The following is an 11,658-nucleotide window of genomic DNA, read 5'->3' as shown; positions in this document are numbered from 1 at the left end:
GTGAGTCCTGCAAGCAGGTAGGTCCTTCTCAGAAGTCAACCTGGGGGGTACCTGGTGGGGGGGGGTCAGTTGGTTTCGCGGCTGATTTTGGCTCAGGTCATGATCTCCGGGGTCCTGAGATGGAGCCTGGAGCCCAGTCCCCACCCATCCACCCCGGCTCAGCAGAGTCCGCTTCTCCCTCTGCCCCTCCCCCAGCTCATGCGCAAGCGCTCCTTCTCTCTCAAACAAAATCTTAAAAAATTTTTTTTTAATTAAAAAAAAAATGCCAACCTGGAAGCTGATGTGGACAGATAGGTGGCTTTTGTCTGTACTCACCCCTGTGCCACTAAGGGACAGTGCCCGGCATAGACCCTCCTGGGTCCTCTTCTCCATGCCCGACACCTGGTAGGTGCCCAAGCAACGCCTGCTGAATGACCACTAGCCCTCTGCTTATGCCTTTGGCCTTTTGACTTTTTTTTGTTTGTTTGGCCTTTCGACTTTTGGAATTGGGCTGCTAGTCTATGGCAATTGACAAGCAGATCAGAGGAGGAGAGGGAGTTTCAGGACCCCCCTGTTCTGCCCACAGCAAAATCTCCTGTGCCTCACACTGAGAGACAGAGCCCCTACAGCTGAGTCAGGGGGCGGGGGTGTTGGGTACCTACCATGGAACGGGGTGTCTGGGGAGTAGGGCGGGAAGTAACTGTGCTTACTAGGGCTTTCTTGATCTGAGGCTAGGAGAAGCCCAGCTCTAGCCCTGCCTGCAGGACCCTGGTGGATTAATGGTTTACTCTCCAGGGGGAAGGAGCAAGCAGGTTAAATTTTGAACCATCAAAGGGTTTTCTGTGTCCCTGTCCCCGCCAGGGCTGGGAGAAGGCAGCGGATCAGGGTATCTGGCTCTTCCTTCCTTCCCATTCTTTTTTTTTTTTTTTTTTTAAAGATTTTTTTTATTCATTTATTCATGAAAGACCGAGAGAGAGAGGCAGAGAGAGAAGGAGGCTCCATGCCAGGAGCCTGATGCGGGACTCGATCCCCGGTCTCCAGGATCACGCCCTAGGCCAAAGGCGGCGCTAAACCTCTGAGCCACCCAGGGATCCTTTTTTTTTTTTTTTAAAGATTTTGTTTCTTCCCATTCTTTATTATCCGGCTCTTTGGGGATCTTCCTCTGGTTGTCCCCCTTTAGGAGACCTAGGGCCCCAGGCCTAGCCCCAGGAAGCCCCCAGGCAGTCGCTGTGCCTAGCAGGGCAGCTGGGGTGGTTGCAGGGAGTGGTTCCTACCCCAGTGCTCGCTGACAGCCCACATTGGCAGAGCCCCACCTGCCCCAGCACCTCACTCAGGTTTCCAAGACAGCAGAGGGAGTAAAAGGACAAACTTAATTTCCCTAGGACCCCCATCTAATTGCTTCCTTTCTTTGGCTGTGTTGATGGAGGGACAGGTATGGGGGTGATGGTGAAGAACACTGTTGCACCATTTCTTTCAAAGCTAGCCGTGTACTGTCTTCAGGAGCTTGTTTTCTGGGTGAGGAAAGAGCTCCTGCTCTGTAGTGTGACATAGGTGCTTTGAGGACTTGGCTCCTCCTCTGGCCCCGTGACCTTGAGCAAGTTAGGGAACCTCTCTGTGCTGTTCCTTCATGTGTAAAATGGGGATAATAGTGTATCTCAAGAGATGGCTGTGAAGATCCCACTCTCCTGCAGGCTCCAGATGCTGGAGGAAATGGACATTGGGGACCTCAAAGCCTCTGTCTCCAGCCTGTGACCCAACACCTGCTTTGTGTGCACTGAGCCTCAACATCTGTGGTCTCTTCTTCGTACTTCCTGAGATTTTGAGACCCAGTTGCTTTAAATCAGGAGTCTGCAAACTTTTTCTGTAAAGACCCAGATAATAAATATTTTAGGCTTTGTGGGCCATATGGTCTCTGTCGCAGCTACAACTTTGCTGTCGTAATGCAGAAACAGCCACAGACCATATGTAAGTGAATGAGCATGGCTGTGTTCCAAAACAACCTTTATTTATGAACACTGAAATTTGAATTTCATGTAATTTTTATGTATCACAAAGTAGTGTTCTGTCTTTGATTCTTTCCCCAGCCATTAAAAAAAAAAAAAAAAAAAGATTGCAGGATGGGTTTGGCCCACAGTCCTCTAGTCTGCAGGCCACCACCTCTTTACCAGAGCAGCCCTCCCTCCATCAGGAGCTGATTGGTGGGGGTCCCCGGCCCTTCTCGTTGGATGTGTTGGATGCGGGTGGCTCCAGGTTTTCCCATCAGCAGTTGTTCAGGGCCAGGAGTCCCCATCATAGCTGCATTACCATCAGCCCACAACATGCTGTCCTTTTTCTGAGAGAGAGCTGCGGGATGGCTATCTTTTGATGCCTATTTCTGCTTTCTCCCTGGGCCTTTCAGTCCCTAGCTCTCTGATTCTCCATTCCCAGCCTCTAAATGAAAACCATGAGACCAGCCTTTCTGATGTCCCTCCCCAGCACACACTCAGCACCACGTCAGTCACATTCTGTACACAGTATCATCAAGCCTCTCAACTTGCAGAGTCAGTATCGTTCCCATTGTACAGATGGTTCTGAAGCTCGAAAGCGCTGAGCAAGTTTCCCAGGTCATGTGGCTCACGAAAGTGGCAGAGCTAACCAGCCCAATGGGTTTTGGAGCCCCAATAGCACCATGAGGAAATTATGGCCTCAGGATTTTGAATAACGGAGGTCTCTTCCCTGCCCCTCCTCTCTCTCTGTTAAAGTATTGTGTGCTCTGACCCCAGCACTCTGGCGTGCCCAACCATCCACTGATCGGATCAGGGGCAGGAGATGCTGGTAAGGAAGCCATTCAATCCAGAGATAAGAAGACTCCTTGCTTTCCTCTCATGCCTTCCTCTCGAGCATCTGACCCCAGACCTATTTCAGAATCTCTGATCTCTGATCTGTGGAAGCAGTGATGTGACATGATGGGATCTCATCTGGGTGCTAAATAAAGCCATTGTGTGAGAGCCAGCCCTGGCTGCTGCCCTGCACCATTTCCTAAGCTCAGAAGGCTGGGGGAGACAGGTGGGCCCTGGTGGGAGCTGGTAGAAGAGAGGTCAGGGAGAGAACACAACCATGAAGCCAGCTTGCATTTCAGAAAGTGGACAAGGAATGTCTCTGGGAGAGGTTGAGGCAGCTTTGCTATACTTCATCTCTTTGAAGGACAGAATATAAATTATTGATATTGCAGCATGGATGGGACGGGTGGAGTTTAGAGAACAGGACATATGGAGAGAAATGGCATGAAGATATGAGGCAGAAGGAGCCGCACAGGTTCCATTTGCACAGAGGGCGGAGGCCAGGAATTAACAACATGAGTGCTGGGAAAAGGTGGGTCCCCAGAAGAGGCCAAGTTCCAGCTGGTTTGAGCTAGAGGAAGAAGGGCAAGATTTCAGGATCAGAGATATGTGCCCAGCAGGCCAGGGCAGCAAGTACTCTCTCCAGCCGGCAATATCCCTGGGGATGGAGAGGGCAAGGCTTCAGTCCATGCATCTCACTAAGCTCACTCAATCCAGCCCCACGGACCCCACTAGGCAGGAACAGCAGGCAGAAGCTGGGGTTGGCTAACTCCAGTGCGTTTGCCACTTCCGTGAGGTCTCTGTCCTGTTTCCAGCCTCTGTTCTTCTTTTCCTGGTGAGCACCCCGGTTCCTCCTCTGGCTTCCACCCCAGGCTCTCACAATACTCCACCCTCCCTGCCCCTGAGTATCAGCTTTGGGGACCACTGGATGGAGGCCTGGGCTCTGGCCCTCCAAACTGCTTGCTCCCCAAGGAGCTCCCATTTCCCCCGAGCACATCAGATGGCACAAGGCCTTGTCACAGACAGACACACAGAGGGCACCTGTCCTGGTGGTCAGCCGAGGGGCCCTCTACGTGGCCTCCAGGTGTGGGGAGCATGGACTGATTTCCCAGGCCTCTCCTGGTCTGTCTTCAGAGCCATAGTGGGGCCGCAGGGGCCATCTGCTCAGCCACTTCCTTCCCTGTGGCGGACAGGGATGGTGCAGCGCCTCTCAGCAGTGGACAGGTGGCGGTGACAGTAGGAAAAGTGGCTTGAAGGATCAACTTTCCAACAATACAGGACCTGGGGAAGGCAGAAAGCCTGGGAGGAGGTGGAAGGCTCTGGCTCAGTGGTTCCTGGGCCCTCTAGGCCCTGCCAACAGCTCAGGAGCTGGGGGTGCCCCGGGACCAGGAAGAAGGGGAGCCTCATTTGCAAAAGGCCACCAGAGACGGGGCCAGGAGTGAGCAGCACGGATGCCTGCCATGATAGAAGAGAGGCCCCAGCCCCCCTCAAGCACCTTTGTACTCAGGTATTTGTTACTTCTCTCTGGAGTGGGGCTTATCACTTCAACTCTGAGAGTTCCTGAGGGTTCTTAACTCCGAGACACACCGAGACAGGCCGCGGGGGCCACCAGGAGTGCTGGGTGACCAGAACAACCCCTGGGGTGATGTGGGGAGGCACGGGAGAAGAGATTGTGAGCTGCTGGCAGTGCCTTCTCTCCTCTCCCTGGAGAAAGAACTTTTTGCTCTGTCACTTCCCATATGACCAGCCTTGGAAGGAAGAAACCAGAACACTTTCTTGTGAGCCTTCCTGCTGCTCCTCAGTCCACCCAGGCTCTTCCTGCCCTGCTTGGCCAGATCCTACCTCTCACCCTCTAGGCCCTCAGGGGCTGCTGCCTTCCTTCCATTGTCTCACTGAGCTCTCCGAATGGCTCATCCTTGGATGCACAAAGCCTTCTGTTGCATCTTCTCTTGTGGCACAAGCCACTCTGGCCACTTAGTCATTTGTGATGTGGGCTTTGGTCTCTGTGTATGCGCACATGCACATACGCACGCACACACATCACTGTGAATTCCTTGAGGACAGGAATGCTATCTCTCTCTCTGCTTGGCTAGGTTCTCTGCCGTAGCGGTGCCCAGGAGCTAGAAGGGTAATGAGTGAATGAGGATGTCATCACGCTCCAGAGAGAACACTAGACTGCAGGTCAGAGAAGTTGGCATCTAGACGCTCATGTGTCCTGGAGCCGGCCGCTGTCTGGTGCTGTGCCTCTGTAAAGGGAGAGCCGGCTATGACACTCCTCAGTTCCAGGTTCCAGGATTCTAGAACTCCTCTCACCCAATCTCTGTCTTCTTGACACAGACCGGCCTGTGTGTGCCTCCCATGAACGGAGACATCCCAGAGGTGTTCCTCGCCGGTGGAGACCTGGTGCCCCAAGGCCACACTCGCCGCTGCCTGTCTGTGGTTGAGTCTGGAGAGCAGCTGGAGGAAGAAGAGGAGGAGGGAAATACGGAGGAGGGGAATGGCTTTCATCCCATGCCCCTCCGAAGATCGGGGGCCTTCCGCGCCCACGCCCACAACCACAACCCCTTCAAGAGACACAGTTGGGGGCCAGGCAGGGAGCTCCGGGATCCACTGAGCAGGTAACCCACGGGGGACCTCCTGCCTCCTGTCTAGACCTAGACCTAGGAGAAGGTGATTGGGAAGGCATGCCTGGAGCTGAGGACACCTGGGCACTCCTTGGACAGTCCAGACCCCGTGTCTCTGGGGTTCTTGTTGAGGATGACCTGCCTTTAAAAGTGCAGCTCTTCCTGTGGTCCTGGTTCCTCCACCTGGTCTCAGGGGCTGGTGGGAAGGTACGGGGTTGGGGAGATATCGCCTCCACCTCCCACTCTGGGTTTCATAGAACCATAAAAGGAATCAGAGCTGGAAGGGATGCAGGTATTATGTGGCCCAAACTCCTCACTTTACAGCAGAGGAAAGCGAGGCACAGACAACTGGGAGGTTCCTGAGAAGTGCCCCCGGGGTAGGGGGGAGCATTGCTGGTTCCAGGCTGACGCAGCCCTGGGATGTTTTGGACATCACAGTAGAGCCCTTGCACAGTAGAGGAGTAGCAACTCTTGCTCACAGGCCTGTGCGTCTGATTGGCAGAAGACAGGGCCCAGCTCTCCTCCTCTTCTGGAAAACCCCTGACCACTTCCCCAAAGACAGAGGAAGTCAGAAAGAGAAGATCTGGGGGTCAATGTGGAGAGCTCAGTGTGGGTGGTCATTGAGAGGGCTCGCCAGCCATGGAGGGGCACTGACTCTCTGCTCTGGCTGCGGTCCCACGGAAAGGTTCCCTTAGCTCAGGTGAGTCACTCCTGGCACAGCTGGCTGAGCTGGGCGGAAGGGGAGGACTCTGTGCCGTGTCCCTGAACTGACCTGGGTGGCAACTCAGGTGGAAGTCTTGTCCACCGGGGTCATGGAACCTTTCCGAGAGCAGCCAGCTGAAGGCAGAGATGCCATGGGTGCCCCTCATGTAGTGCCAGCTGTATCTCAGGGTCTTTGAGGGGTCACCTTTCACCACCAGGCACTAACTCTGCCCCTTGGAGTCCTGGGCTGAGGAGGGCAAAGCTGGGCATCAGAAACCAGGCAAGGAATGAGTTTCCAGCTTGCCCTTGCCCTTGGCCTCTGCCAAGTCTGGCTTCCTTCTGGAGGATAGTTCTGTCCCGTGGCCAGCAGGGGCCACCCTTGCCCGCAGCTTTGCCACAGTGCAGCCCTGCGGGCGGGCAGTACGGGTCTGGGCCACATCTATGCCGACAGGAAGGGCTGGGCTGAGCGGTGTTCCTCTCTGGTGCCTGGCACTAGCCCCTAGGTACAGAGGGCAGTGGTGGTGATGTGTGTTTCAGGAGCGAACTGCAGGCTTCGGGATGTATGGGCTGCCAGGAGGCCCCCTCATCGCAGAGCCAAGAGGAGCTGGACGCTTTTCTGGGATTGCAGCGCCAAGGTGGCCAGCCCTCCTGCGGGGTATGACAAGAGTCCCCAAGGAGGCCAGCGCCTTCCTCTCACCCACCCACCCCTGCCCCCTTGCCTGTTCCGCCACTACTCTGTGCCTCTTCCGTCCTGCCAGCTGTGGCTCTGTCTGTGCCCAGGCATCCTTCTGACTCCATCTGGCTGAAGCCATGTCTACTGTCTGCACTTCTCTGTCTGCCTCCCTGGTCTCTGTGCCCTGTCTCTGCCTCTTTCTCCACGATTCTCTGTCTCCATCTTTCTGTGTCTGAGCTCTGCGCTGATGTGAAAAGGCCTCTGTTCCCCTCACTGTGACATCCACTTCTTTCTGTGGACCCCACGTTTCTCAACATTGGAGCTGAACTTTCGATGTGTGGGATGAAATGAGGTATCTGGTGCCCTGAAAAACAGTGGATTTCTAAGGATATAATCATAGAATTATCAGGTGAGAAAGGGTATAGAGTCTGCCCAGGCTTCTGGCCTAAGGGAGCACATCTGGGGGATCCCAAGCCAGGACCTAGGGACCCCTGAGGATACACAAGGCCTCTGGAGGCCCCCCTGGGCCTGCTCGATATTTTTAAAAAACTCAGTTGCTTAACAGACTGAGCCACCTAGGCACCCCATGTATTCATATTCTTATTGGCCATGTACATATCTTTCTTTGTGAAATATCTGTTCAAGCCTTTGCTCACTTTTTAAAAAGATTTTCTTTTTTTTTTTTTTCCAAAGATTTTATTTATTTATTCATAAGAGACATAGAGAGAGAGGCAGAGACATAGGTAGAGGGAGAAGCAGGCTCCCTGCAGGGAGCCCAATGCAGTACAATCCAGGACCCCAGGATCATGACCTGAGCCAAAGGCAGATGTTCAACCACTGAGCCACCAAGGCGTCCTAAAATATTTTATTTCTTTTTTTTTTTTTAAGGTTTTATTTATTTATTCATGACAGACACAGAGAGGGAGAGAGGCAGAGACACAGGCAGACGGAGAAGCAGGCTCCATGCAGGGAGCCTGACATGGGACTCGATTCCGGGTCTCCAGGATCACACCCCAGGCTGAAGGCAGTGCTAAACTGCTGGGCCACCGGGGCTGCCCCCAAAAGATTTTATTTCTAATTAAGCTCTGTACCCAATATGGGGCTCAAACCACTGCTGAGACCAAGAGTCTCAACACCTCTGACTAAGCTGGCCAGGCACCCCAACCTTTTGCCCATTTTTTAACAGCTTCTCTTTTTCTTATTGATTTGTAAGAGTTCTTTATTTTTTTAAAAAAAGATTTACTTATTTATTTATTTATTTTAAAGATTTTATTTATTTATTCATGAGAGACACAAAGAGAAAAACAGAGAGCTAGAAGGAGGAGAAGCAGGCTCCATGCAAAGAGTCTGATACAGGACTTGATCCTGGGGCCCTAGGATTACTCCCTGAGCCAAAGGCAGATATTCAACCACTGAGCCACCCAGGCGTCCCAGATTGATTGATTGATTGATTGATTGATTGATTTGAGAGAGTGTGAACGCATGTGCATGCACAAGCAGGGGGCAGGGTGGGGAGGAGAGGGATAGAGAGAGAGAGAGCAGCAGACTCCCTGCTGAGCTCGGGGCCCTGGGTGGGGCTGGATCCCACAACCTTCAGATCATGACCTGAGCTGAGATCAAGAGTTGGAGCCCTAATGGACTTTAACTGACTGAGCCTCCCAGGTGCCCCAAGAGGTCTTTATATATTCTGGATTTGTGTCCTTTGTCAGATATAAGTACTGTCAATATTTCCTCCAGCCTCTGACTTGCATTTTTACTTTAATAGTGTATTTTAGGGGATCCCTGGGTGGCGCAGCAGTTTGGCGCCTGCCTTTGGCCCAGGGCGCGATCCTGGAGACCCGGGATCGAATCCCACATCAGGCTCCCGGTGCATGGAGCCTGCTTCTCTCTCTGCCTGTGTCTCTGCCTCTCTCTCTCTCTCTGTGTGCCTATCATAAATAAATAAAAAAATTAAAAAAAAAATAATAGTGTATTTTAATAAGCCTAAGTTTTCATTTAGATAAAATCAATTTTATCACATTTTTTTGCCAATATATCAACTTATTTTTCCCCACCTGATCCCCAATTTATTAAATTTTTAATGGTTAGTGCTTTGGGTCCTTTTTAAGAAATCCTGCTTATCCCATATGTTGGCAAATCGAACTTAAATAAAAACAAATGTAAACAAAAATAATAAATAAATAAATAAATAAATAAAGACTAAAAAAAAAAAAAGAAATCCTGCTTATCCCAAGAATGTGAAGATTTTTCTCTAGTGTTTTCATCTAGAAGCTTTATAGACTTAGCTTTCACATTTAGCTGTATGATTTATCTAGATTCTTGAGTGTGGTAGAAATCAAGGTTTTGTGTTTTTCCCCCCTATATATAAAGATCCAGTTGCTTCATTAAAAAACCTTTCTTTCCCATCGAATTGCCATGGTGTCCCTATGTCAGTATCACATTGTCTTAATTAATGCAGCTTTTATTGTTAACCTTAAACATGTGGTAGTGTAAATCCTCCATTTTGTTATTTCCTTTTACGACCATATTATCTATTCTAGGTCTTATGCATCTCCATGTGAATTTTATTTTATATTTCTTTTAAAAAACTTTTTTTAAAAGATTTTATTTATTTATTCATAGACACAGAGAGAGAGGCAGAGACACAGGCAGAGGGAGAAGGAGGCTCCCCTCAGGGAGCCCGATGTGGGACTCGATTCGGGGTCTCCAGGATCACACCCCAGGCTGCATGCGGGGCCAAACCGCTGCGCCACCAGGGCTGCCCTAAAAAACTTTTTTAAAAAAACATATTATTATTCTTTTAAATGTATTTATTCATGAGAGACACAGAGAGAGAGAGAGAGGCAGAGACACAGACTGAGGGAGAAGCAGGCTCCATGCAGGGAGCCAGACGAGGGACTCGATCCTGGGACTCCAGGATCACACCCTGGACCTAAGGTGGCGCTAAACCGCTGAGCCACCTGGGCTGTCCTAAAAAACTTTTAAATATTTTATTTATTTTTGAGAGGGAGAGATAGAGGGAGAGAGAGAGACAGAATGAGCACAAGCCAGGGGAAAGGCACAGAGAGAAGCAGACTCCCTCTGAGCAGGAAGTCTGATGTGGGACACAATCCCAAGACCCTGGGATCATAACCTGAGCCAAAGGCAGTTGCTTAACTGACTGAGCCACCCAGGTGCCCCTCTTGTTGCATTTTTATTGAGATTATACTGAGTTCAAAAATTAATTTAGGACAAATTAACAAATTTTTAAAAAGATTTTATTTATTTGTTCATGAGAGACACACAGAGAGAGGCAGAGACATAGGAGGAGGGAGAAGTAGGCTCCTTGCAGGGAGCTCGATGTGGGTGGGACTTGATCCAGGACTCTGGGATCAACTACCTGAGCCGGAGACAGATGTTCAACCACTGAGCCACCCAGGTGCCCCTGACATCTTTTTAATATTAAATCTTTTTACCCAGGAAAAATAATATATGTCTCTATTTAGTTAGGTATTCTAAAGAAAACTATGTCTTTTATCAAAGCATGAGTTTTCTTCATACTGGTCTTGTCAATTTTTATTATATTTATTTCTAGGTAACTTACAGTTTTTGTTGCTATTATGAATGCTTTTTTTTTCTTTCTTATTTTTAAATTACATTTCCAAACTTTTTTCGTTTACAGAAATGGAATAAATTAGACCTTGTATAATTGTCTTATACTCACTTATCTTGCTAAGCTCTCTCTTGTTTTCTGTTATAAAAATTTATCTGTGATTTTTTTTTCCTGAGTAGACAATTATGTCATCTTTAAATGTGCTTTGTTTCTTTTGTTCCAAGATTTATTCCTTTTCTTTCTTTTTCTTGCCCTCTCTGCTGGCTGGGATCCTACTGCAGTGTTGGGCAGAAATATGATTACGGGTATCCTTGTCTTTTTTCTTTTTTAATGAAATAGCACCAGTGCAGTTTATTTTAATGCTTCTTTTCATGAGTATAGTATCCTTGTCTTTGACTTCAGAGGAAGTACATCTTATTGATATTGATTTTTGGCTGTACGTTTATAAAGGACACTTTTTTTTATCAGGTTAAGGAAGATTTCTTTGATTCCTAAGGCTTTCACTTTACAGTAAGTGGGTATTGAATTTTATTCTATGCTTTTTGCTTTTACGGAGATGGTTATATGTTTTTCTTCTTTAATATATTACTGAGGTAAATTAACTGTAAGGACTTTTCTCATATGCCACCCTTTTATTTTTAAAATGAATCCAACTTTGTCATGACAGATTATCTTTTTTTTTATTTAAAGATTTTATTTATTTATTCATGAGATACACAGAGAGAGGGAGAGAGAGGCAGAGACACAGGCAGAGGGAGAAGCAGGCTCCATGCAGGGAGCCCGATGTGGGACTCGATCCTGGGTCTCCAGGATCATGCCCTGGGCCAAAGGCAGGTGCCAAACCGCTGAGCCACCCAGGGATCCCCCAGATTATCTTTTTTATACAGCGCATAACAAAACAACCCCAAACTTAATGGCTTAAAATTACTTTTTTCCCCCTCTCACTATTCTGTGGGTGAATAATTTGGGTTGACCTCAGCTGAGTATTCTGCTTACTTCACCTGGACTCACATGGCTGCAGGTGGCTGGTGGCTTGCATATGGCTGGTGGCCAAGGCTGGCCATACTCACATCTGCCATTTGTCAGGCTGAAAGTTGCGATACCTTGGTTGTCATTCACATGGCCTCTCCAGAGTTTGGTTTAGACTTGTTCACATGGAAATAGCAGTGCAAGTGGACAAGAGTGCAAGCTTCAGGGTTTCTTTTCTTTTCTTTTTTCCTAGAGCTTATTTATTTTTAGAGAGAGAGAAAGAGAAAGAACAAGCAGGGA

At 49.3% G+C, this 11,658-nt stretch overlaps 1 protein-coding gene and 1 long non-coding RNA gene across 6 annotated transcripts in view; one reads left to right on the top strand and one right to left on the bottom strand.

Moving 5' to 3' along the window:
* ARHGEF2 (Rho/Rac guanine nucleotide exchange factor 2) overlaps positions 1–11,658 on the top strand; it is a 44,334-nt gene continuing 32,676 nt past the window's right edge. The window contains exons 1-3 of one of the 5 annotated variants that reach the window (XM_077901031.1): positions 1–17; positions 5,136–5,416; positions 6,662–6,779. In XM_077901031.1, coding sequence (XP_077757157.1) covers positions 5,157–5,416; positions 6,662–6,779 — 378 coding nt within the window. In that variant the 5' untranslated portion in view covers positions 1–17; positions 5,136–5,156. Of the gene's footprint in view, positions 18–4,961; positions 4,980–5,135; positions 5,417–6,105; positions 6,123–6,661; positions 6,780–11,658 lie in introns of those variants that run through there. The other 4 variants (XM_077901030.1, XM_077901032.1, XM_077901029.1 and 1 more) reach the window with 4 other exon arrangements.
* LOC144315845 (uncharacterized) lies at positions 2,025–5,305 on the bottom strand. The gene is made up of 2 exons (XR_013381588.1): positions 4,294–5,305; positions 2,025–4,079 (listed from the first exon to the last, which is right to left on the bottom strand). It is a non-coding gene; the product is annotated as an uncharacterized LOC144315845 (long non-coding RNA).

This window comes from Canis aureus, chromosome 6, assembly GCF_053574225.1.
Source record: "Canis aureus isolate CA01 chromosome 6, VMU_Caureus_v.1.0, whole genome shotgun sequence".
NCBI lineage: Eukaryota > Metazoa > Chordata > Mammalia > Carnivora > Canidae > Canis > Canis aureus.
Note: the sequence above shows the minus strand (reverse complement) of the source record. Positions and strands in the feature narration are given on the sequence as shown.